This window comes from Atractosteus spatula, chromosome 6, assembly GCF_055471065.1.
Source record: "Atractosteus spatula isolate fAtrSpa1 chromosome 6, fAtrSpa1.hap1, whole genome shotgun sequence".
Lineage (NCBI taxonomy): Eukaryota > Metazoa > Chordata > Actinopteri > Semionotiformes > Lepisosteidae > Atractosteus > Atractosteus spatula.
Genome location: NC_142711.1, coordinates 62394918 through 62422915, shown reverse-complemented (window position 1 = coordinate 62422915; position 27998 = coordinate 62394918). Strand labels below are relative to the sequence as shown.

General features: G+C 42.4%; 1 protein-coding gene across 1 annotated transcript; it reads left to right on the top strand.

Annotated features, from left to right (window-relative positions):
- On the top strand, positions 1-27992 carry LOC148833165 (receptor activity-modifying protein 3). Its single transcript, XM_088919702.1, has 4 exons — positions 1-510; positions 17217-17246; positions 18216-18375; positions 26609-27992. The coding sequence occupies exons 1-4, from the start codon at positions 459-461 to the stop codon at positions 26862-26864; spliced, it is 498 nt and encodes a 165-aa protein (XP_088775828.1). The 5' UTR covers positions 1-458; the 3' UTR covers positions 26865-27992.
- The last annotated feature ends 6 nt before the right edge of the window (positions 27993-27998 follow it).

Here is a 27998-nt window from a genome sequence, read left to right as displayed (position 1 = left end):
TGATTTCCTCTCTCTGTTGTGCGCCAGTGACCTGCCAGTGCGGACCTCACGCTGTCATCCCGGGAGGTGGGCAGGCGAGCGCTCTCAGACACGCCGGCGGAGGACAAGCGGAGCTCCTCCGACCCCCTGATACCGCTGCTTTCACTGCACAGTCTCAAGGATTACTGTACCTCCCCGTGTCGGCTGGAGACTTCCCAAAGCGTCAAAATGGGCACATCAATACCCTGAACTACTTAGTGGAACTGACTGCTGTGCGCGACCCTAATTAGGAAGGGGGAAAAACCCGAAACAAGTCTGGAATAAAAAACAAGGACGAAAATCGATCACGCAAACGACAAACTTCCCGTGCTCTCGCGTTGACCACTCGGGTGAATTATGTTTTGCTACAGGCATTTACTGGCTAGTTGAAATTGTGTTGAACGCATCCTTTTCGAAGCAGGATCCTCATTTTGATCGGAATGGATAAAAATGCTCTCTTTGTGTTAAAACTTTTAATTGTTGGGATTGTAGGTAAGTACTGTCTTTTTTTTTTGTTGCATGGACCACATTGCAGAAGGAACACACAGGCGTGAGTTTCATTTAAGATCATCATCTCCCTAAGAGGGATGAAATCCTCACCATCAGATTGATTTACTTTAACCTGTCTAGTATTTAATAAACTGGAGCGTGAAAAAGGTACGACGCCTAGTTCTGTAAGTAATCTGAACAATTCTCATGAATGAAAGGATAACCTCGGTATCGACACAAGCCGCGATACTTCAAGAAGGCATTTTCTTGAGCGCACCCTGTATGTGCTGCTCAGATTATACAGCAATCCGAGTCACAGCATATAGGATTTGCTGTAATGTGGTCGGGGACCGACGACGAAACGTTTAAACAAGTGTTAATTGCGAACCCCTTCCTTCTAGAATCTGGTTACTGGGGTTATGAGATTAATCGGCAACTGATGCTCTCAACTTTCAGATAGGCGATGTGACTTTCTTATCGGTTTTATTGACCGTAAATATGGGATACATACCATCAGGCAGCTCGCAGCGCTACTTGTTTTCCGTACTATCTGTGTGATGCTATACATGTTAATATTTCATTTAGCCGAGTTCGGCAATGGCAGTGTATCTGCAGTTTGTGCCAGCCTTGTCATTTTAATAGAGTACATGAGCACGATATATACCATTTACATTAGGTAACTGTGTTTTGTACAGTTAAGCCTCATAGGCAAATAAAATAATAGTAACGATACATGTAAGATTTCTGTAAGGATATAATAATTTGTTATCATTGTAATCGACACAGCCTGACTTTTACCATGTACAGTAGTTGATGCTACAGATACGAGTCTTGCTTCAGTTTTTGAATGACACGCTGAGCTCGCATCTGTGTTAAAGGCTTTTGCTACTCTGCGCTTGTGTGAAGAGGGCTGCCGCCAGTGTCGAGGTTATCTCGGTATTCTTATTTTCGTTAGTGTAGCTCATAGGAAAAAAAATGTTTACAGCAGGGCTGCAGTATAGGGATTTTTCATACCTTAATCTTATTCTCTCCAGCCCGCAGTTGTTTGCGAGTTAAACGCAAAAACACTCGTGATTCCTGCGCCGAGAGCTACTTTGTCGCTCGTATCAATCATTTTGGAGCTCTGCGCGCTACGATGAATGCGAGAAACTGTAAAAATACGACAAATCATAATGATGCTTTAATTATTTATCAATGCTGTAATTCCTTAATAAGTTTAAAACACGTCACCGATGCTTGGTATTTATTTCTCTGTGTATGAAATCAGCCGTTGTCAGATTCCTGATCAGACCTGTGCGTCGCTCCGTGCCCTGTAGTTAATGAACGAGGACATGAAACATTCATTCCTTTCAAAGAAATAAAAAAAACTTCATTTTTAACATTAGGTACCCGTGTAACATAAAGATATCACGGTGTTTTCCGTGCTTTGAAATGAAGTGTTTACGTTGTTGTCACTGCATTCTGAAGAATTGGGGGGAAAACTGCTGTTGTGTGTTACATCTCACTGCAAAAGAAGGCATGTCCGTGCAGCTCTGGGAGAACTACGGTTTACATCTGTGCATTGCACAGAAATGAAATGGAAATCAGGTGAAAAGACACCGAAAGTCGATATCGGAGTTCAGGTTTCAAGGTCACCCCAGAACAAACACACATACGCGGGAGTTTAGGACCTTCCCTTGGTTAGGAAGCCTGCCTTGTCTTCTGCTGGCCGGCGAGTGCGCTTGGCGTGCCGGGATCACGCAGTCGGCAGGGATGTCGATGGGGATGCTCTGCTCAGAGGCTCAGAGGAACATACTTAACTCTTTGGCAGAAAGTTGGGAAGAGTATTGCTGGATTAAAGCCCAGGATAAGTCTTGGGGAAAGTTAAAATGAAAAGCTTACAACTCACACATTCCGTTTTAGCACTCCAGAACTGTCCTGTGCTGTTTTATTCACGGTAATGAAATGTCCTTAAGGAGCGTGTTTCTGAATATCACATTTTTATACACACACTGAGCGCCTCACACACTTTTGAATGGCTCTGGAAAGGGGTTGGTGAGATATGCAGTCAAACGAACTGCAGGCAAGACCTCAGAAACCGAGGGGATTGTTATTCTGTACGAACTCCCTGTGCTGATTCTCCCCTTCTTATGTGGGCATGAATTATGATTCCGGACCGGCCCTGATAAAGCGTGATCCAGTTTCTCTAAGGTGACGCTCATGAAGAAGTTCGCGATGTGCTCCAATTACCTTTTAAGCAAGTGGTGCGCAACACCATCACGTCTTTAAACGAACAGGGAACAGCTCAGAACATTTTGCTTTTATCAAATAAAACATCGCCCCAGTTTTCGGCCACATGGTAAATGCGTGTACGCGCAGCGGTGTGGAAATGACTGCGTCTAAGGAAAAAATGAGTTTTTTTTGTTACACGGTTTTACCTTTTTCCTCATTACTCCTTAATAGTGAATGCCACATTGGTTGAAAATTACGAATGCTTTTAACTACAAAAACTGAATACTGTCCGTATTAATCTGACTGACTAGTCTCCTGAGGCAGTATAAAATTCGCTTTCTTACATTTAACAACTGCAAAGCAGCTACGCTACCACAGAGAGGATTTGTGTGTCTGATTTGCCTTTCGATTGTTTTAAAACACTTTGAAGGTTATGTGCTTAATCATTGTGACAGACGAAAGCCCTGAATTGCCGAGCAACATTAAGGCTTACAAATGGAGATGTCTAACGTTCTTACTAGGTATTAGTCATAATACTCCTAATCAATTGTTAATATGTGGTTTTCTATATGTTCTGAACAAACGTGATCTTGATCATTTGGTCAGATCTTCAGAGAGGAGAATCTGCATTTATTTTGTGATAGGAATTATATGTATAGATTTATATTTGATATGTAGCGGTTGGGAAGAGATTAAATTAATACAATCTCTGCTGCTGACGCCGTCATCATGAAGCAAGTAATAGCACTCAAGTTTTTACAGCGCAACTGAATTTTCAGGGCATGTAAAACGTATTTCAGGTGGACCCGAGGGGCTTGGTTTTTCTTTCAGACACAAGCAGTGGAAAAATGAGTCGGAGTTGTCACGGTGCGGGGAGTGGGGAGCGATGGCAGCTTCTGTTGGCTTTGACGGAGCAAACTGAGGTTCCGAAGAGAGAGAGAGAGCGAGCAATAAATCAGAGCCACTTCTTCCCGTCACAGCGAGAGGGCAGAAGGCACCAGCGCTGGAGAAAGCCCTTTCGTTCGTACTGGCGTTCTGCTCAGCAGAGACAGCCCAGGAGGCCTGCTGCTCTGTGCAAGCCGCGGGCTATCCGAACGGTTGTTTCCTGTCGGAGGCAGCGGCAGAAAAGGCTTCAGTAAACAGTCCAGAAAGAAGAAAAGAGATCATACTCCTGGTCCCCTTTTGTGATCGTGCTCATACTCCCAAAAAAATCATACTCATACTTGCGATCCCTTCCTTAGTTATAGACAGTTAGGAATGCAGCGGGTACCTGCTACATCAGTGTGAACGTGTATGTATGCTTTCGGATGATGACACCAAGAAGCCCATAACGTTGCCGACCCAACTCCTACTACAACCCCATGTTCTGCTCACTTTCTGTATCTCCGCCATGCGTAAGGAGATAAGAGGGCGAAACACAGGTCAGAGGACACAAGTGTGGAAGAGGCTGCCCGGCCGTCGTGATGACCTCCACTGGCTTCATTCAAGAACCAGCTGAGAGAGACGCTTGGACAAAGTAGCTACTAACTACCAAAGGGGCAAGACGAGCCCATGGGTGTCCCCCGTTTTGTAGCCCTTCTTATGCATATTGAGGATGCTTGCCATGCCTGCTTTCCCTCAGTTTCGCCGCCGTAGCGGATTTCTTGTGGCAAGCCCTTCCTGTTACTCCAGAGCTCCCAGTCGCCAGGGGACCGATCGCAATCGCCCGCCCCGCAGCTCGTCTCCGCCCGGCGCCACCCGGACCCGGTATGGCCATCTCTCCCGGCCACCTGCTGCCAGCGATGACCCAGGCAGTTAGCCCCCACTCGCCACGGCCCCGGTGCGCGGTTATTCAGATACCCTTGTTCGGGTAGCTCTCGCCGGATCGAGAGGTTCTGGGCGTCCGAAAACAAAGCTTATTCCGTGGTCTGCACAAGCCGGTGCCTGTTCCCAGTCCGCGAATATTCCCTCCTTGTCCTGATCCCGCCAGACCTGCTCTTTTCTGAGATCCGCAGCGGGACCGCGGCGGGACTGCGTGTCCGGTCGGTTCTTCGTTTTCTCCGCCAGCCCTCCGTGGATCTCCGTGGCCGGCCAGGCTGTCCATCCCCCGGCGCTGCGCCCCGCAGATGGGTCGCTTTCTCCCTCTGACGGCTGTGAATTGTTCAACTTCTCTTTTGACTTCGAAAGGAAGTCTCCAAACAGTAAATCTGCAAATAAATTAGAGGAATTCAACACATGTTCTAGATTTAATTTTTTACAGGACTGAAGGCACGACTGTTACTTACTGCAGTATACTGTGTGTACTTTTAAAAGTGTCAATGCCTGTTTACGGATTGTAATCCCGATATTACATATATTCTGAAGCTTCACAGCAACGTTAATTTTAACAGCTCCGAAACAGCTTTCAGTGAGTCCTTGGTTTTTGTGGTTGACTAGAAGATGGAAAAACATGGTAGAGTTTATCAGACTGAAGTGGAAAGACCCAATAACAACAACTGTTTGAACATAAGGAATTTTACAATCTTAATACACTTTCTCTTGAAGTGCTTAAAACTTTTACAGTCATTTTTTTCAAGCACTTAAAATCAAGTGGTACGAGGTCTAATATCTATGTTTTGCATGTGTATCCGTTTTATTTGTTGGGATTAAAAGCGGAAAAGTGTATATGCAATAAATATGACTGTTTCACTGGTGAAAAGTTGCCGATGTCAGGCTGCAACCCCACTCAGCATTGTAAAATTGCAATTTATACACTATACATAATTTCATTATCTGTAATCTATGTATCTGTCGTCTTTAAGGACGTGTTCATATGCAAATCAACGGTCAAACTAGGACAGATGCGATCCTGAAATAAACAAGAGCTTGTGTGGGGCCCAGGAGTGCTGCCTGTGTAGAATTCATCTTCACGCTCATCATCCAGGAAACAGGCACAAGAAAAAGCAGAGGAATTAAAAGAGAGAAACGGCATCTGGATGAGCAGGCAGGCTTAGAATAAACATCTTGTGCATTTTCTCACACAGGAGTCTGCTGACCAGCCTGTAAAGTGAATGTTGTGGGCAGAAGAAGATAACCACTGCATTATGTCTGCTGCAGTTGACATCATCCTCTTACAGCCTCTAACTTCTTCCGGGTTTATCTCTGTTGCCGGTGTTTAATGAGCGTGATATCATGAGTGAATGAGAGTTTTTTATACATCTTTTTTTTGCAAGAAGATGTAATTATGTTTTTGGCAAGAGAATTAATGCTGCCATTTTAGCGTTGGCACTTGACTCAAACCCAGTCAGCTCATGATCTGATCATAGACCTGTGACAGGTCCTGTGGTGTTTTATTAAACCCCATGCATGTGAGCTGTCAGTCTGAGTGACAGATCTCCCATGCCTATATGGCAGTAAATCTTGTGGACAGTCAGTCTGTTTGAAACCATTTCATTCCTGATTCTTTTATTGCTTCGTACACAGACCCTACAACAGGGTACAGGGATCAGTCTGGATTAGGATTCCAGGACATTACATCAGAGTGATGTAGTGTTTTGTAAGATATCTAATGGTGCTGTTAAATATAAATATTTTAAAGACTAGTCAGTTTCAATTAAACAATAAAGAGATGAAATTCTTTGTGTCTGCATGCTAGTCTTATTATTTAGTGTACTTAGTGTAAAATAATTTCACATCTTCTGTGGCTGGCAGTGAAGCTCAGATACAGTATTATGGTCTTTTCATGATGTCTTTCTTTTGTGAAGCAACTGTGCTTGTGTTGACCTGTGTGCTTCAGCGCCCCTAGTAAATTGTTCTAAACATGCACATCTAGGTGATGGCCAAGTCAGCACAAACACCGACTTATTCTCACCAGTCTGCATTTAAATTCTGAATTCCTCTAAAATTAGGACATGAACTATTTCTGCACATCTGTTTGTAACTTTCACTAGTCTAGTGAGTGATGTAGTGTAATGAAATGAGTGATGAGGTCTGTATCTTTCTTTAACACTGAGCAGGGAATATACCCTTTCTGCAGGCTGTGATTTGACACCCTGTTAGAATCTTACAATGTGGCCAAGGAAGTGAGACTCCTCACATGGACAGACAGGCATCCTCAGAAAGCACTGCTCTCCAAGAGGAGAGAGTGTGGATCACGGAGATCGCTGTCTTTACTTAAATGGTTGGAGTCTTCTGCTTTCAGTCAAGAGGAGCGGATGTGTGTCTCAATGCATTTTAAAAGGTTTCAGTTTTATTGAGGGGAATTCAGCGCCCTGGCTATTTTAAAACTCGCGATTCCTAGTTTTCCCTTTCTTGGCCACGTCTTGCTGGCCTGGCAGTCCCAGGGATATAGAGCAGGTCTCACGCTGCTCTTCCTGGTGAAGATGCTCCGTGGATCAGCCAGGGCTCGTTGTGTCTCTTTCGGTCCCTGAGCGCACGTGAACACCCTCTGCCGGCTTGCCTTTGTCCAGCCAGAGCGCGGCGCTTCGTGAGGCCGGCGACATCTTCCCTGCGCCTGCTTTTCCCTCGGCCGGCGTCCGGCCCCCTGCCCGCGGCTCAGGTGCAGGCTTCCCGCGAGGAGATGGCGGGGGGGTTCTCGGACAGGGGGCCCTCCGCCAGCCCGGCCTTCGGGAACCGAATCAGTCGTTATGGGACAATGGCAGAGGACGAACGTTTCCAAAACACAGCTCACAGCTACTGGCCGAGCACACAGGTCTCCCCAGGGCTCTGAGAGTCGTCACTGTTAAAGATGCTTGTCTGGAGCTCAGACTTAGCCCTAAAGCACACCTGAGGAAGCCTCCACAGCGGAAACGTTGTGTTTGTTTTCGTTTCTTTTCAGCACGGAATAAACCGTCACTTGTTCCTAACGCACAGATGTCAGCTGTGTGATCGTGGGCCGGTGCAGTGGCTCTCTGTGAGCGGGGGCTGCTTAGCGTCAGGGCACAGGTGGCTGAGCTCCGGTGGGGCTGGCTGCTCTGGCTGGGCGAGGATGTCAGACGCTGACCCCCGGGACTTGTGAGGCTCCAGTGCTGACCGACAGTGCTGCACCGCTCCTCCAGGCTGGGCGAACTCTCCCGGGAGATGCTGGGGAGCACAGAGCCTTGCAGATGAGGAATAACCCTGACCGGTAACAAGTCCTCATTCGCACCGTGCAGTAGAAGTGTCTTGTTATCAAGCTGAATTCATCAACTGCTACCGCTACTGAATTGGGAGGGCATAACCATGGAAAAAGGACTCAACATTTTAAAATGTAGTGAGACCATGATCACATCATTTTTTTGTGTTGTCTGGTTGAGATGAATTACTTTTAAAGCTTTGTTTTTCTTGGTTTTTGTTTTAAAAAAAACTAGACGCTGTATGATCATGTGTAGTAGGAGGTGGTGGTTCTGTCCCCAGGAGAGGGTGGTTCTGTCCCTGTTTCGGTGAGAGGTGTCTCAGCCGGCCCTGAGGGATGTGGTGTCAAGAGACCCCCAGGTACAGCAGTCAGTAAACACACACAGGTGCTTTAGTGTCACGCTAGAAGGGGTGGACTAAACGGGAGGAAGGGATTTTTCTTTGCATTTTTGCTGTTCTAGAAATTTAGAGATGACAGCCTTCAGACTCAAATATACACCGTGTCGTGGTCGTTAACTTAGATGCCTCGCAGTTCCTGGATCCTGTATTTTGAAAGTTTCCCTTTTGTTTCTTTGGAAGAATTTCAGATTTTGTTTTGCGGCTAAAAAACACGATGTTTCCTTGCTCACATGTGAGACCCAACAGTTAGGCGACATTCCTGCCCCCTATATTCTTATTCTTATACTTTACAGGTGGCACCGTGACACAGTGGTCAGTATAGCTGCCCTGCAGCACTATGGCTCTGTGTTTAGTTCAGGACCTGAGGTATCTATGTTCGTATGATCTCCTCGCATTTGTATGAGTTTCCTACGGCTGCTCTGGTTTCATCCCACAGTCTGAAAACATAGGCTAGATGACTTCTGGGAAGACTGGGCCGGGTGTCTGTGTCTTTGTGTGTAGTAAGAAAGTGGATGGATGGAAAATTATTTTACTTAGCTGATGCTCTTTCACAGTAAGTGGATTTGACATTTCAGTTTTACGGGACAACCAAAAAAGATTTACTGATCTTGCTGATCGAAAATAAAACTATTAGTCGCTCATGGCAATGGAGCAAAAGGTGCTTTTTGCTTTGGAATTTTAAACACTTCCAGGAAAAACATGATTCCTTTTCTTGCTTAAAATGTATCTTTGCTAATTTTTGAAAATGTTTTTTTTTTGTGTCAGACCTTATAAATGCTTGTCAGCTGATGGGAAATGAATGTGGAAAAAGACAGCCTTCCATCAGAGTCTTGTGTTAGTGTGGATACTCTTTTCCTTTTGCTTTGTGCTTGTAGTTCTCATGTGTGCTTGTACTCTGTCGGATGGCAGCTCAAAGTGATATCATTTAAGGGCTCAAGGGAGTGTTGGATCTGTCAGGGCTGCAAGGGGAGACAGTAGATCTGTCAGTGATCCACTGGAACATTGTCAGAGCACGGGATTCTCTTTCACCAGTGCCACTTCAAAAGCACAAGATTTTGTTCTGCTCCTCTTTCTGCTGTAATCTCGGTGCTTAATCTTCGTTAACCATGGATGTTAATTCCCTTCAAGGTGCTTTGATTACAAATTCTAGGAGACCTCTCAGATGAAATAGAGGCTGTCCTTCCTTGTGGTAATTCTGCTAGCTGAGGTGATAAACAAGGATAGATATCTACCTGTAACGTACAGGATTATGGCTTACCTGCAGATTTAAAACTGGAAACATTCATATGTTATTCCGTCAAAAAAAAGAAATTTAGAATTCTTGGTGAAACAAATTTAGGAACCCTTTCTTAACACCTAAATTAATTTTTAATGTCTCATTTTCAACAGCCACACATTTGAATGCCATCCAAATAAGGTATAAAAGCAAAGATATGATATGATTGGATTACCACATGATACGCAGGAAAATGTAGGTGAAAAGCCATAATAATAACAACAACATTTTACTTAATGCCTTAATCTCAGGTCAGTTGTAATTTGTGTTCATCAGGAAATTATGCTAAAATGAAATTCAAGAAAACACAAGCTTCATTCGCTGTTCTCTGAAGGGAAATATATTAATCTTTCTGAGTTGCCTGTTTTACGTCTTTAAAAAAAATCTCCTAAAAGTACAGAATATCTGTAGTTCTTTACCATTATCATGAAAATAAAGAGGACCGAAAAGGTCCCACTGTGCTTAGGATCGTCAGGCTTTGAGCACTAGCTGACAGCAGTAATATCTGTCAAACCCGTATTGTAAGAGACATCCATATTTTCATTAAAAATCTTAGTTTTGTTTTGGAATGTGTCATTTTGACCCCATACTGTATGTCAACTTGAAGCCTCAGCCACATGGCTGGGTCAGCTTCTCCCCTGCTCCCACAGCCCTGTGCATGAAGGAGTGGACACAGATCATAGTCATTTAAGTTGTAACTAAAAATTCCATCAGATATCATTATTACCTCAATCATTTTGTATACAGATTAAGCAATTTACGTAACATAATTACTGACATTAATTAACAAGCCTACAATTACACACTATAGCAGTAATACAAAGTCAACATTATTCTGACTGTGCTCATGCAAGTCTAATGCTACAGTGTGTCCCTCACTTTCCAGTCTCTCGAGAACCAGGGCTTCATCCCAGAAAGTTGCAGCACTGTGGGAGATCTAGCGGACCCCCACTCTCCCTGCACCCAGGCAGGCTGGTCCTGCTGCCTCCCTTTGTGATCACACGCTGCCTGCCGTGAGCACAGGAAGGACTGCGTGCCGAGCATTTATCTCGACATGCAGAACCATTCTGCCTGCTGATTCTGCTGGGGAATTCACCTGCAGCACGTGGCCTTTGCCACCGGAGGAGCCCCGAGCGTGACCAGGCGTTGCCCCTTCCTGGCAGCCGTGATGAGGGGTGTGCTGGGAGCCTGCTGGCGGCTTCGGATGGGTGAATGTGGAGGGACTGTGCTTTGGCAGCCCTGACACGTTTTGCACTTCAAGGCAGACATCGGTCTTTCACGTGGGAACCCCCGAGAGCTGAACGTCTGGTTTCTTTTTTCGATAGGATGTTCCCCGAGAAAACTCGTACCTTGCTTTTCCGTGAGGAACTGTTCCAAACCGAATGCTTCCTGTGAGAGTAAAAAAAAAAAAAAGAGAGAGATTCACTTATTTTTAAAGATGACAATAATCTGCAGATGATAAATGGCTTTTTAAACTAAAATAGTTCTGAAGGCTCCAACGAGCGCTTGATTATACATAACCCATAAACAGCTGTACTTCGTTATATACAACAACACCCAGTGCCAGAAAGTCTTTCAGCTACTGCCAAAGAGCTGGGAACCCCCACTGTGAGGACGCAGTGAGAATCAATGGGAAAGCTTTAACCTTGCACTTCTCCATGCAGGGAGTACAGCCCATTCTACTGTGCCTTCATTATTCTGATAAAAAAAAACAACTGCAAGATACATTTTATGAAAGTTAACAAATCAAATCAAAACAGAACTAAAGCAAAGTAATTTATTTCTGCTTTATTCTCCTTCAGCGATTAACCAGATTACTTTTCTGCAGGCTGCAGTGATATCCGTATGGAGTTCATTTCGCTCTTCCTTTTCTAAAGCGAAAGGTGAGCAGTGCCTCTTGGGTAGCGGCCTTTGTCGCTTGCCTTCATTGCGAATATGAATAACGGACCTTAGCTGTCAAGTCTGGGACTGGGGAAGGTCAAGTCTTCGTTGCACACGGCATGGGAAAATCGGATCCTCTTTGTGTGTTTCCCGCCGGAGAGCAGAGCCAGCAGCAGGAAAGCCAGACGTTCTCGCCACATTCGGTTCCCACTGCCAATCAGTCTGCCAGCAGGAAGGCCTAGCTGCTAAATCATTTTAAAAGGGTAATTCCAGCACACGAAAGAACTGGAGCTGGGAAAAACACAGACCTGTCTTGTCTGGCAGTGATAGTTGTGGTGTCACAATGCTGAGCAAATCAACAGAAAGCAGGGCACTGGCTTGAAGAGAACGCCTGGGTGGCAAGATCCATGTTCCTATTATCGTTCAGGCACCAAAGGGTGAACAGAGGAGATGTTTTATTTGAATCCGGGTCTTGTCCTTCTCTCAGACTATTACATCCCTTCATATAAAAAGCTGTTTCTAACTGTGTGCTAGCATGTTGCTCTTTGCCTTTTTAATTACTTTCCTACGTTGCCTAGAAAATAGAGCAAGCTGGAGTATGCCAAAAGATAAATTCCTAATGCAAGAAATTGTATAAGGCTAATAAAGTGATCTTATCTTAAAATGTAAATGATGTGTCGGCATCAATACCTCAGTCTTCTTCATAAGTAGCCTCTTTCAGCTCAGTTTTTCCCATTTTGCATTTACTGTAGACCGTTTTTACAGCCCGCATGCAAAACCCTGCACTTGTCTATATTAATCTATATGTCATCTGCCAGACATTAGCTCAGTCATGAATTTTTTCTAAATCTTTTTGAATGTCTTTTCTTTTATTAATGTTTGCCAATCGTCCTAATTTGGAATTATCTGCAAACATGAGTAGCGGATTACCAACGACTCCGGAAACTTGATCATTGATATAAATGAGGAACAGTGATCCTAGTAATGACCCCTGTGGCACACCTCAGCGAGTATTTCTCCCTGGAGAACAACTGCACACAGTTACATAATAGTAATGACCAATTTAGTTGTCACCTCCTTTAAATTAAAAATGGCAAAAGTGGTGAAACTACAAAAAAAATGGAGACTTACTGAAGGACCACAAGATCTTATGTAAGTTACGAAGAAAGTGGCCATGTCTATTTTTGTTTCCATTGACATATTCTAATGGGAAACCCCTTGTACTGGACTATTACAAGCCTGATACACCCCCCCCCCCCAGTAGGATACACCCCCTCAGACTGCTTGGGCCAGGTGTTCCATGAGTATAGTGAGATTCAAGAATTCAAGTTTGAGATATGCCATTTGGTGTTTTGATGGAAAGTGGAAGAAAGGACTATGCAAAGACAGTGAACCACACTGCAAGCAGACAGTGAATTCTTGGTAAAAGATGAAGTCAGTTATTTTAATTTTGAAAGCATATTTGTGGCGAATAGCATTTTCATCTATGCATAATATCGACAAAGCTAAACAAAATAAATTCAGTCATATTAAAGTAAGGAAGAAGTCATTCAATGTGATTCTTTGTTTTCTGATCTGAAGTAAGAAAACTTGATTTCACTTTGTTTTGAACAAAACAAGGTTTTTCATTCACATTGAAGCGTACACAAACAATGAAAACATTTTTTCCACATCAATCCTTTTGTTTTGCTTTCAGCAGTCAGTTTGTTGAACATTCATAAATTGTTACCAAAATCTACTTTTTCATTACGTACACGTAATTACACTCATTCTAATAACAAAGTTTTCCAGCATGCATTATTCCGGTTAAATTCAGCCATATGCTCATCTGATAATGTGTTTTTGATTAAACAAAGCAGTTCCATGAACAAACAGATGAAAAACAACCTGAAAAGTCAGACAAAGCCACAGTGAATGATTTGATTTGATTTATAAAATGTTTATTTTATGTGTTTTGTTAGTAGGTCTTTGTTTATTCCCGTGATAAAGAATATATCATTGTTGAACAGAATCTAATAAGATGTGTTGCTTTTGAATTCGAACGTGTAGAGACATCTTAGAATCACTGTCATCTCAGAATCATAGAATTATAAGATTTGTAACCCTTTTTGAAAATACATTTCTCTGTGCTTGCTTAGTTTTTGCTCTGTACAATTAAAAGGCACGCCGCTTTTGACGTGACTATTATAACACCAAAAAAATACAGGCTGACTTCCATTAGTGACCCTGCATTCCTTCAGAGTGTGACTGGACATGGTAATTCTTGCATCTCTCGGTAGAGTTTCTTCAATGGTTATAGAGGGAGAATTCACTGACTACACTCCAGCAAGAGAACGGACTATAGTTGACCCGAAGATGGTGTTCAAAATATTAAATATTGGTGTGATGGTTAGCTTATAGGCTGTACCAGATAAGACAGCTACCAGGCTATTTTAGTGCTGGGACACTCTGGGCTCTTCAGCAGGCACGCAGGAGGGAATAAAGAAAGAGTCAGCAGATTGTTAGGTTGTTGGGAAAATGAAAGATGAGGACTGTTTGGGCTGGGTGTTTCATGAGACCTGGGAGGCAGGGTTTTAAATAGTGTCAGCAGTTCAGAGACAAGGGCAGTGGGTTTGTCTGCTGTGAACCCCTGGATAAAGGGAGTAAAACTGCCCTATTTTAACCTGGGAAAAGTAAAAGCATCTTCTTCAACCTTTCTACATCTACTGTGGGAGAATGTGCCACAGATTTGATCAAAGCTGTGATAATGGAACTGCGATGCATGTTCCATTAATAGAATGGTACCTTTCTTGCCACCAGAACCGAGCCCAGGTTCTCTGCACGGCCTGCTTCTTTGTGCTTTTCCTGGGGTATAGATTTTTTTACATTTTCTGAACAGGTTTAAGACTTTCCAATGAGTGTTTTCACCATGTTATTATCAATAAAGATTCCAGGATAACAGCTTCACCAGGCTGCAGTGGAAGGCATTGTAACGAACATTTCTTTCCGGACCCTATGCGGACGACACAGTCCGACGGAGTGGGGGGAACACTAGGGAAACGTCATGCAGGAATACGGGGCTGAAGACAGGGGGGCGTGTCCAAGGTGCGCTGGTGCACGGGGGAGGCGTGGCCGAGGCGAACAATCCGAGAGAGTAGTCCGTAGGGAAAATCCAAAACACACGAGTAAATCCAAAACCAGGAGATCCATCAGAAGAAAGATTAAAAACCACGAAGACCGGGTCGGAACCGGCGGACGGGGAACAGGAACGGGAACCGAGGTTAAAACCTTAACGGGACCAGGCGCCTCCTGGTCCCGGACTCGCACGATATGGAAATCAGATGCAGAGCCCGGATGAGCGTCAGCGCCTGGCTTTTAAGGTGGGCTGGGAATAGGGAACAGGTGCAGAGAATAAAGTCTTAGAGAAAGGGCTGGAGCACCCTTAAGGAGGGGGGACTATAATCGTGACAGGCATTCAATTAGTGGCAGTAAATTAGTGGCACTGTAGATGACAGTCATCTGTGGTTGGGTGTGGTACACAGACATTTACATAAAAGAAAATCTTTGATTTTTTTACTTTAATTTGCTGTATCTGAGAAATGTGGCTCACCCAACACAAGAGAAATTTTAAATCAATTTCTCAGAATGCTTCAAAATTCTGTTTTTAGCAATTGAGTTTTCTGTAAGTTTGAGATTAACTGCAGCTACCACAGTCTGAAAACACAGCACGGATCTCACATGGTGAAGTATTATTTTGGTGACTACCCCACCCATTTTAAGGAGCCCTGTTTGAAGTTATCACACTGAACAATCAAAGGGCTTCAGCTTTGAAATTTGCCATGTCCTGTGACAGGAAATTGCTATATTTAGTGTTGCACAATTATGTTTTTTGCAGCATATTAACCTTCAATAATAATCTCCACAGCATGACACACTTATTTTCTACACTCATTAATTCATCTTGTCATTTTACAAATTTATTTGCAGTATTCAGCATTTTCATGCTTGCTTTGTATTTTTGAAGTATCATTAATGAAAAATAAATATTTCAACTGGGCAGAAATTACAAGTTTTCTTTAAAATAGTAGATAAAATCAATTTGATAAAATATAATTACAATCACTGATCGACTTTGAAGGTGTGTATTATAGAGATAGTATCTCCACTGCACTGTAGAAATGTGGGCTATTTAAAGATTTCCTTCCACAGAGAAACTGTCACGAATGACCCGCGGAGCAAACGAGAGGACGGACCCTGTGCGGTACCTTAGGTGATCAGGAGACAAGCAGGTAGCTTCCAGAGCAAGTGAGGGCTAGGCTTCGTATCGTGAAGGGCGATGAGCCGGTTTAGATAACAAAGGCGAGGTGGGAGCTCCAAAGAATGACCAATACCAGGCAAAGAGTGGAGGGTTTAGGTAATGTGAGAGGAGGAATTGATGATTCATGGAGTGAATTCATGGAGCGCTGATTGATGGAGTGTCGTGGTTGGCTGATTGGCAGGAGTGGTGTCGTTTGGCAGAAGTGCTCGGGGCTGGAGTGTGATTAGCGCGAGTGCGCTTCCGTGTGGGAATCTGGTGGGATGAGGGCCTGACAGAAACCCGCCACTGTCCATTGAAACAATCAAGTGTTAGAGAGAGATGTCAGGTGTCATGATGGACATGTTCACCTGAGGTCAGTGTAGATAGTGAAGGACTCTGTAGAGCACACAGACAAAGCCTGGCTTCCTAATTGCCTTGCCTCTGAAGGAACAAAGGATTTTTTTTCCTTATGGAGAAAAATGCAGCATGGGGAATCAAATCTGTGGTTAGGGTGGTAAGCCTTCTACCGCTGGGGAATAAGTTTGGTGTTTGTGGAAACACTGTATGGCTGTGTCCTAAAGCTATGCTGCTTGTGACTGTCCATCAAACACAAGTTTCTAATATTAATTCCAGTCTGGAGAGAGAGGAGATAATGTGCTTCAAAAAACTTTAAAGAAAGAAAGTTCACTCACTGAGATCTTTTAGAGTTGTTAAGGGACCTTTTTACTTCTGCAAATTATTGCACACAATTATTAAGTATAAAACTCCATCTTTGTGAAGATGGATGAAATTCAAAGACATTTTTTAAAAGAACTATCCCATCACAGTCTATTGCAGTCTTTTTAAAACTAATTATAGTTGGCAATTTACATGTCAAACACTTTACTGGCTAATCTGTATCCTTTTCCGCAGGCTGCTTTTTATAGCAATAGTTTATTTTTCTTGATTTTCCACACATAAAGGTAATCTTATAAAAAAAGAGCTAATCTTGGAAACGTTAAGGGAAAAAATCTAATTAAAAAGTGTGCTCATTTCATTGTAGTTGTTTTTTCTTCGGTGGTATATTGAACAGACATCAGCCCGCAATTTTTCAGCTTCAGACATTTTACTCTTTTAGACACAAGTTAATATGTTTAAAGTGTTTTAATATTCAAAAACATACATTATAAATGTAATTACAGAACCTTGTCAACAGTAGACTGGTTTTCCCTGATATCACAAGGCCAAATTTCTAGGACGACTGTCGCACCTCCATCTTCTCAGAAAACAAAGCTATAACATATGTTCAGTGTGAGAGTGCTGCACAATTGTATGTAGCTGTTGCACGTACTAGATAAAGTTCATTAAATTTAACAAAATCGTATTTGCTACAGGCTCTTTGCAAAATACTGTAGCATGACGAGATGCTGGGGTTTTTCTGGCTGCTTGTACAGTATGAGTCACACATGATATAGCACTGTGGGAAGAAACCCAAGACATGGGGGCTCCTTGACTGCAGCGATCAGGATTATTGCAGTGTACAAGGACACTAGTACTGCCTGCCCATCCTGTTGGCATGATTGTGCTGTAACCTGATGGTGTGTTTTTATTTTGCAGTGAACACCCTGCTGACAAGTGGGCTGTCAGGTAAGCATCCACAATAGTGCCGTGTCATCAACAGGATTCTCAGGATCCTGGGAGTGACTCTAAACCTAGTCAAAGGCCCATCCACCCATCCACGATCAGAAAGCTGTTTGTTCCCAGTAAGGATTCCGGAAACCTGGAACCTGTCCCGGGGGATGGGGGCACAACATGGGACCCGGGACAGGATGCCACAGTCCATGCAAAAGAGTGAATTTTATATCGAGTTTAATGTTTCAAAGTCTAGCGTTTCTGTGGCATGTCTCCTGTTCCCTGGACTTTCTCTGGATAGCTATTCAGCAAGCAAGGTGTCTAACACAGCCCGTGGATTACAGAGCTGTGTGTGACACACAAGCGCCCGAAACATTTCTTGACAAGGCACACCACACGAAACCCACCGTTTTCAAAACTGCTCATCTGTTACCCTGTCGTGACCTCGGTTTTCTAGGACCTCTTCTCAAAAGGAAAGATAAAACGTGACTAAAACTAGGATGAAACACCATCAAGAAACTCTCCCTGTCGAGAAGCAGAATCTCTCAGAATAATTTATTTACTGACCTTTGCTTCTGAGACCAATACATCACCAGAGCTGGAACATTTCAGCCGATAACGTGCCATCAGCAATCCATCTTCGATTTCTGTTTCTGTTATATGTAAAACTGGGTATTTGCATATTTTTCCACATTGTACTGAAGCTTGCAATATTTTAACATCACCATGACAGATGGCATATTAGCTTGTTCTCTTTCCTTGTCATTCTGCCTGTTTAAGTTTCAAACAGTGTGGTTACACATTATTGCCATGACCCTGCAGAAGAAGCAGAGTGATGCGGCAACGTTTTGTGTAGAATTATTAACTTATTAAGGAATTATTAACATTGAGAGTATTTCTCTGTCACTGCTTTCTTTTTAGCTGAATCTCTAGCCCACATTTTGGTATCTGCAATATTCACGTGATTTACTTGATGTGTTCCAGCAACAGAAAACACACGTGTGAAGACAGCCCAGCTACCCCACTCAAAGCTCTGCAACGAAACAGCCCTGCTGCTTGTGATGGAGGACTGTGGCGAGCAATTTAAGAATCAGATGATGCATGTGGATCCGGAGAACTGGTGTAACTTGACGCATTTTATCTGGTAAGAATATTATTATTATAAACACATTATTATACAGAATTCATATTTAATATTTAGTCACTGTTGTGACCAAAGTGAAGTCCTTTAATCCAGTCAAACTTATAGTACCGTACCGTGTAACAGCAGCTACATTGCCAGCAGCTGTATCACCCTGCAGCTCAGCAGGTGTGAGCCTGGCCAGTACCTGATGGAGAGATCTCCTGGGGAAAACTGAGGTTGCTGCTGGAAGAGGTGTTAGTGGGACCAGTAGGGGGCGCTCACCCTGCGTGGGTCCTAATGCCCAGTATATTATATTATTATAAATTATTAACACTTGCACGTCAGATGTTGGGTGCTGGATCACAAGTGCCCTGCAGCAGAATAAGTGAGTCGTCAGTTGTCATACTTCTCCCACCTATTAAATTATTATTATTTGCTCCAAAAACACAATGTTCCTTGTTACAAAGAAACCTGACCTTCTTAAGTCTAAAATAGTTAAGTAATACACCTAGATAAAAGTAAAATAAGAAAAGATAAGATTTTTTTATTGTCCCCTGAGGGAAAGTTTTGATGGACACACAGTACTCCTGTACATTTAAATAGAATGCAAAAAAAAGAAGAAAAGAAAGACATTGCACATTATTCTATTACAAAAAAATAAGAAAGACATTGCACATCACTCTGTTAATAAGAAAGACATTGCACATCACTCTATTCTGCAATTTCCCTCACGGGATCAATAAAGTATCTATCTATCAATAAAGTATCTATCTATCTATTAATAAGAAAGACATTGCACATCACTCTATTAGTACTGTAAAAAAAGTAAAGTAGCTTCACCTACCTATCAGTGGAGAAAAGTGGGTGGCACCTACTGCAATATCTGAAGAGTATGAGTGTGTGTTGTGTGCGTTGGCAGAAGTTTGACTGCTTCACGGAATTAACAGACAACTTCAATCTGAACCGTTTATACTCATAACCTGCCCAGGATAGCCAGGGGTTTCAGAAACTTGTCTATGTAATGTGTAACCTAACCTAGAGTCTTCCAACACAGTCCCTGCAGACTGTTGGACCTTCAAAACAGAACAGACTTAAGCATTCGAGGTGTAAAATTATGTGTTTCTGCAAAGTAAAAAAAATGTTCAGATTCTCTTTTGCAGTGCAATACAGGTTCTGTATTTTATCTGCAATTTTAAACTCTGTGATGTTATAGCCACATCACTGGCACCCTAACTAAATTACACACACCTTGTGCCTGTGTGTAGTATAATGAAATAATGTAGCTTTAGCTTGATGGAAGAATAAACTTCCATCTTCTGAGCTGTGCAATTATTATATACAGGTTTACCTTGAGATGTGGTTCAATTATTTTTTATGGTTTTATGGTTCTTTTAATACGAGACAAATTTCAGATTGTGTGTAAATTCCCGGAATACGAAAATGATCTTGAATAACCTATTCCTAGAGCATCAGAAAAATAAATATTACTGTAAAATCGTGTGATTGATTCTTCATCTGGAAACAGACAAGGATAAATGACATTTAATTTAATGCCAGAATGTTTCCAAATGAGCATAGGAGAGTATGAAGTGTGATTATAACACAAAGTGTGGGCTGAGTCGACTGTGGCTGCTCGCCTGAAGCAAATGAAAACATGGAGATTTTTCATTAGGAAAAGGAACTTCTGAATTTATTTGATTGAATTATATGCAAACTACTATTTCCACAAATTGTTTCTAGTTTGAAACTAGCACAGCCTGCACTGTAAAATCATAAGACTTCCTATCTAATTTTTCATTACTTTCTGGTTTAACCCCCTAGTAACAAACAATGCACAAGCCTTTACTTTGATAAAACATGAGATACAGTAGTTGGCTCATCCCTATCAGTTCTGTGCCTACAGTACTGCACTGCATGCAGTCACACGTTTTTTTGTGAACCAGTTTTCCATTAATTTCCCATTTTTATACACAACAAAATGAGAACAGACCAACAACACTACATGCAGGGGTGGTGGTCCCTAGGTCCGGCTCTGATAGAGGCACGGTGCGCTGGCTCTGACAGACTCCCAATAAACGATGTCAAGACAGGACAGGGATGCCAGCGGAGGGCAGACAAGTGCACCCAGTGCAGCGCTAACATTGGTCTTCTGCTGCCCTGAGAGGCCAAGATCCCAATCATCATCTTGCAGGACTGGGCGTTCTCTGGATAGCGAGTATTTGATGAGAGCAAGGAATTTCCTTGTTTGACAGTGGATAAGGACACCTGCTTCCAAAACTAAAAAGCTGCCCACTGTGGCCCCTGGAGAATGTCATTTGCCAGCGGTACAGTCATTTGTTGCTGATGTACTTGTTCTTGGACGTGAGGAGCATGCTGACACGAGTCACCACCAAATCCCGGAGACTCTTAGATTTTTACTGGTGAACGTTTCTCTCTTTAAAAGCTTTTCCGCTGAACCGTCATGCAATGCCTGAGAATAAATGACAGGGCAGGAAGTTCATTGATAATATTGGGTTAATGTGAAAGCCGTACAACGCAGGGGATTAACAAGTGGCTCAGTCCTCGGCGCAACTGCTGCTGGAGCAGAACAACACATTACAGCTGATGTTAAACTAGGAATAAATTTATTGCAAGTGATTAAATGCCTTGAACTTTTTAAAATGTCTGATATTTGTCATATTCAATCGAAGTCACATCATGCATGTTTACGCTCCCTTTAATTTACTGCTTGGAGACAACATTAACAGCCATTTATAATAAATTAGGGACATTAGCCGCTAATCATTACTTATCTACGAGCTCTCAACAAAAGGACTGGAGGACAGATTAAAACTGTAAACCTTCACTTTGAAACAGCAGAGTGAAATTACCGGAGGATAAATGAGGAATAAAAGAAGATGATTAAAAGTATAAATAGAACATTCAATACTCTAGGCAATTATTGACAGAGTCTGTTACAGCTCCTTTGATATATTAAAATGTCACTGTGGGAATATAACATTAGCAGTCATTGCCAAACAACACAGTCTAATAATGTCACCCATTTCCATCAACATCCTAGCTTTAACTGCGGCTAAATCCCCAAATTTGAAAAAGAAATTATAGAAATATTCCCACTCAAGCTTGTGCTGATTTTCTATACATTGAACAGTATTACCCAAAGGTCTTGTGTAAAGATGGGTTGCATTTGTCTTCTGCATCTACTGATCCAGTATTCGAGTATAGTATTTAACTAGTCCTAGAATGTGAGAGACAAGCTGCTAATGTCACACGTTTTTGATTTTATGAAAGAAATAAGATGATGATTTTTTTCCTGTGACTTGGCACTTGAGTGTTACGAAATGCCAAACAGAAATAATATAAATTCAGCAAATACTAATATAGATTTATTTTGCTCCCACAGATATAGAGAAAAGGCAATTAATATTTAATCCTGTGCAAATATTTTATATTTATCTTCTGTTGTTTGGGGAAATGTTTCCCCATATATGACATAAATAATAACAAACGTGATGCTTAAACTTCAATGAACTCTTAAAAAGTAACTACTGTTTTAGTTTTATGTTGTATTACTTTTTTATTTTACAATAAGAATATAATTAAAATAAAAAGGACAGATTCATATGACACAATAATTTTATTTTATAATTAATATTATAAAAGTAATTGTCTGTATCGAGCAAGTAATCTGTGCCCTTAAGAGAGCTCAGGTCCTTGATTTTGAAGGTTACATGGACTAAAGAGTAATCTGAAAATGATTTAGTTTGATAATTCACCTGTTTAGTTTCTTGTGATAAAATGCTTCCAGATGTTTTAGAATTGGTGATTAAATTGTGATCTACAAGCCCTGCTGAACTGGGGCTGTCTAGTAGACCCGTGATCTAGGAGGAAGAGTTGCAGCGCAAAAAAGCCTTTGCCTAGATGAGAAAACCAAATGTACACACCGAGGAGTGTGCGCAAGATTATACTGGGTACAGGAGCAATTAGGAAGAGTGTCGCGGTCAGATAAAACAATGGTTCATGATTTCAGCCCCAGAAGGAAATATTACACAAGAAGAGGTATCGTGCGAGAGAGAGTAAGGACGCTGTTTAATATGTTGTCAGGGTTTGGGGTGGTTTTTCCTGTACAGAAGCAGGAAACAAAGCCAAGGCATGTATAAATATGATACCTTTCAATTAGCCTGAATCATTGCATCACGCAATACTTTCTGGAAGGCGACGCCCGAATGAAGGTTTGAGTTTTTCACCAAGGTACGGACCCGACACACGAAGCAACCAAAAATGACTTAAAATCGGAAAGAAGCCCAGGTTTGAAATCGATGTCCTGGTCTCCTTCCTGAGCCCTCCCTGCCTTTAAACCCATCTTAAGGTCACATACTGTTGTTCAGATGAATGAAAAACAAAAGTGAAGCAGGCGGAATGAAATTCATCCATCCAGTCCGGACTAAACGGGAAGAATCTGTTGTGTGACTAGAGCATGTGGGATAGGTAAGGAGAGGGATGAACAATGCTTCCGGTAAAGTTAGTAAATGTAGTTTTTTCTGAATGAGAGGGGGAAGAGTGACACTGACTGGCAGGACAATAGTTTCAGCACAGTAATTGAGGTAAAATGTCAGACGATCAAATCCATTGTTGCTTTTTGCTTGAAAATGGATGATGTGATTTGCCATATGCCAGAGGGTTATGTGTAGTTCTCCTGTCTTAAAAGGATTTCACTAAACTGTGTGGTTATTTTAAATGCCAGTTCCTACATTACATTTGTCTTTGTAATTAAATATGGACCACGTCCACCATCATTAAGCTCAAAGATAAATGAGAAGCTACACACATTTTGGGGGGATGTATTCTGTTAGCATTTTGTGAAACTTACCCATTCTGACCGAATTAATTTCTGTATGAATCCTGAGATTTCCTCAATGGAGTGAATGAGCTGCGATCCCTTCTATCTCATATGAACTAGTGCCAATTTTCTTTTTAAGGCTATTGCAATGTAAGTGGGACAAAATTCAAGGAATTGGATACTGGCATGCCAGTGTTTACTGGAAGGATCATTCTAAAAGCAGACTTGAGCTAAAAATGAACATCACAGATCTCAACTCTCTTAGTCCAGCTATCAACAGATATCGGATGCAAAATTTTAAACACTTTCATTTCCATTTATTGAATTCAGTAATGTTGACTTCACAAGATCCAATGTCTCATAAGTATGGTATGACAGGCATAAAAGCAGAAACTGTGTAGTTGGTGAATTTGTACAAACTATCATACAGACATCTTCAATAGTTAGGAAAAATATTACTATCAACATGATAATTTGTCCCTTTGTCTTTCGAGCTGTAGCTCTGCTTCAGTTCTGCACATTCAAGAAGTACAGCTGCTCAGAAGGTGATTTTTAAATGTCTTGCCGAATGTGTTTGTGCAACACTCCTCAAGTTTGAATGAATTGAATTTTTCGGCTATGACTCAACAGTGAGTTCTTTCAGTGGGCAGATAATTTAAAATGAACCTTGTTCGCTTCAGAGAGTACTGTTTTTTTGCTGACTTTCAACCGTGTCTAAAAAAAAAACAATGACTGCAAGACCCAAAGTAAAATTAATGTTTGAGTAGTTCCAAAAAAAGTTAAACATACTGACACTTAATACAAATTAACAGCGTTGAAGGAGAATTACTGGGTAGGATCAAGCTTACAGTATATCACAGACTTCAAATTAATGTTGCCATTCTTTTAAATTTACATTTATTTCTGTTAAGCTGTAACTTTAGTTTTCAGGTTAATGGAGAAGAGCTTTTTAAAGTCAAATATTGAATTTCCTTTATCTGATTGTTTATCTGATTGTTTTACTGTAATTTCTGTTAGTTTTATTATTCTGGGTCAGTCTCTGCTTCGTCAATATTTTCACTTTGGCTTATGCTACGGTTTGTTCTGAGGCATATTTGTGTAGTTCTTTTTATTTTTAAGTTGGGACAGTTTTGGGATGGGGAGGGGGGGTGTTCACTGTTAGACAAACTCCTTTAGCTCACTTCTAGTGTAAGATGTAGAAACAGCCACAGCAATGGTTTCCTCTAAGTAACAGAGTCTTCCATTTCTACCAGGACTTTCAGTGCACAAAGCCAGGGTCTATAATACCAGAATCCCCTCCCAGAAAAAAACTAGCTCTAGCTACACATGCAGATTTTCACATTTTCTCACATGCAGACAGGCGCTAAGCTTTTGCACAACCTTCCTTTGACCTTTAATCAGCGGCTAAAGAGCACTGCTGTTCTTCCACACATTCTCACTCTCAGTCTCTCTTTTTTCGTTAATCTGGCAACCAAAACACCACTGTTCCAGAGCGAACAAGAGACCTAGAGCTGTGTGCGCCCTTTCATACCCTGAGAGACAAGCAAGCCAATTACTTGGAAAGGGGAAGTTTCAGAAGGGAAATTATAGTTCAACCCAAAATCCAAAGCAAACGCTGGATGTAGAAACATTTAGCCTTCACATAAAAAAAACATGATGAATCACAGGATGAAACTTCATTTGAATGTGTGTGACCGCAGGCTTTAAGTCAGACTAGAGTACTGGCCTTATGGAAACACGAACATCAAATTACATTGTGCCCGCTGTGGAGCATTTTGGGCTGAGATAATTATAATAATAATAATAATAATAATAATAATAATAATAATAATAATAATAATAATAATAATTGCTTACACTTATATAGCGCTTTTTTGGACACTCCACTAAAAGCGCTTTACAGGTCACGGGGATCCCCTCCACCACCACCAGTGTGCAGCCCCACCTGGATGATGCGACGGCAGCCATAGTGCGCCAGAACGCTCCCCACACACCAGCTCTCAGTGGGGAGGAGAGCAGAGTGATGTAGCCAATTATGATGCTAATAGTGGTTGGACAAGATTGAGCCAAGCTGCTAGAGCTACTTAAGAGCAGAGAATTAAATTAAGACCGTTTGCCAACATCATTTTCTATACTAACCGATTGAGGTTAATGATGATGGATAAGCAGAGCGAATCGGGCGATTGTAGTCGCTGAGGTTCTGCAGCGTTGCGAGGGTTAACAGCACAGTCTCCCTGTTGGCTCTCCCTGCTAATGGCCACTTTAGGCTTACAACACAACGCATTGAGAAGAATATTTTTCAGGACCAAATGAAGACATTTAGAAGGCAGATAGCGGATAACTTCTGCTGGGTTCTATGAGCATTAAAAGCCTCACTTGATTGCTTTCTGTGGCATTTAAAAGAAGAGCCCAGAGCTGTCCCAGATAAAAGGGTTTGTGAACCCAGCCTACCCACATGCTCTGCTGCACTCCTGTCAATAAACAGGCCATTAGCTATTGAATTGAAACTTTCGGGACACATTGCAGAGGCCAGAGACGGCAGCCTGCTCTCTGAAGGGTGGAGGAGATCCATTTCTTGTGCTTCCAGGGCTCATAGACCATGTATTCCTTGCTCCCCTTGGGTTTTGTAACTTCACTTCCGAGCTCAGAGCTCAGAAGAACGTGTCGGTGATTTTCTTTCCTATTTTCAAAATCTGATTCTGATGGGATGAAAATTAAAACGGAACGAGACGTAATGCTGATTTTGCAATGTTTATGTCTGTGGACAGAAAATTGTATTCATGCCTGAAATGAAATTTTGTTTTTTTTTTGTTCCTTTTCCTCATTGGAGAATCATATCAAGAAATCATCTTCATTAGTAGTAGTAGTAGTATTACTACAGGAACAGAGTTATTTTAAAAGAGAATGATTTCTCTCCATGGTTAGCCCTAAATGTGGATTCTTACCACCACATTTTTCAGACAAAACAGAAATCGGTTTATCCTGCCACAATGCAACTACTAATTTAGTTGCATCAAGAATACTAAACCCGGGCCAGTGAAATGTCGGTTAATTTATCAATTTATCAATTTCTTATATCTTATTCATTGGAGGTTTTTTTGGTACCTTTACTTTTTTTGTGCTTGTCTCACATTGTAAAATAATGTTTTAAACACACACCATTGTATGGATTTCTCATTTTCAAGCTACTGAATTTCTTTAAGAGATGATAACTGCCAACAGAGGTGTCTGTTTTTAATCGAGCACCTGCAGACTATCGGGAAGCATGTTTATACCTGTGTTTGTGTTGCAACTGCTTTCAAACTGCTTGCCTTCGATTGAGAGGGGAATTACACTTCCCAAACATCTGCTCCAGCTGTCCTGGCCCCGAGGGCTCTGCCCCAAGCTCACGCGCTATTCCTCTCTCGCCCGCAGGGAGTACTACTCGTTTTCCACCTGCACCGAGCAAGAAGCGGAGGTGATAGGCTGCTACTGGCCGAATCCCCAGGTGGAGAGCTACATCATCACCATCCACAAACACTTCTTCTCGAACTGCACCCTGGACCACATGGTGCTGCTCGACCCCCCGGACACCACGCTCACGGTCCTGGTGCTTGTCCCTGTCATGCTCACGCTGGCCATGGTGGCCCTGGTGGTCTGGTGTAGCAAGCGCAGCGACATCCTGGTGTAGGTCGTGGGCCCCGCCAGCTCCGACCCTCGCAGTGACCCCACGCCCCCCCCCCTCCCCCCATCCCCCTGCCCCGCCTTCCCTGTCTCCAAGGCAACACACTTCTCCGGGCCCAGGAACTTGGGAGCTTCAAGCCCAGAAGCTGCTCAACGATGGACGACAACAACACTCCAGGTGTTCTGCGACGTGTTGGAGCTGTGGTGCCTGAAGCGGACCCTCTAGATCACCTCAGTGGGGGTTAATGACAGTAACTCACCCAAGGTGAATGGAAGTGGGTTGGGGGACGACACAACCAGGGCTGTCTTCAACAAGAGGGCCAGAGCACAGCTGGAGCAGGGCCGAAGTCGTACAGGCCAGCCTTTGTTAATCGTTAAATGGAGTGAGATACTCTTCACAGGAGAAAACGCAGAAACTGACGGCGCTACCTAAGAGCTGCCGCCCTCTTCCGAGCTGCATCCCGACACCCTGAGCCTGCAGGGGGAGCCCCGGACACGATGCTTTTGTTGAGGAGCTTTGTTCCGGAAGGTCTACCTGCAGCTCCTCGCGGGTGGAACGGCAGGGCATTCCTGCTCCTCCTGAGGGAACTGCGATACATTTGGATATGGCCAAGCTGCAGACACGACCTGCTTGGATTTCCTATTTTGAATCTCTTGCTTGTTGTTTTTACGATTCAGTGGAACGTCGGTGAACAATAGCAGACAGCAAGACTCCGCGTTTCTGAGAAACTCGGCAGGACTTCCACTGAAGGCTGTCTGTAATGTGTTTCTGTTTTATCACTCAAAATGCAGACAAAGACACTGTAAATCGTTTGTAAGTGTTGATCATTTTTAAGAGTATGGTATGCTACCAGTATGTGATTTCTGTCAAGAAAGAATGATGAAATCCTGTACTGTATTACTATTTAATGTTTTAATTAATTTGCTTAGAAGTAATCACTTCAACATTTACTATTCATCAGAGACAACACCACTGGATTTTTAGATCCAGACTTAAGCACTCTCTGTTCTAACGCAATATGTATTGTATAATTGTTTCTCAAAGAAATGTTCGCAGGCGAGTGTTTAGTTAGCACATCTGATGCCGTACACTGAGTAAGAGCCTCATTAAAGTGAGAAAAACCGAATGCACAAATCGCTA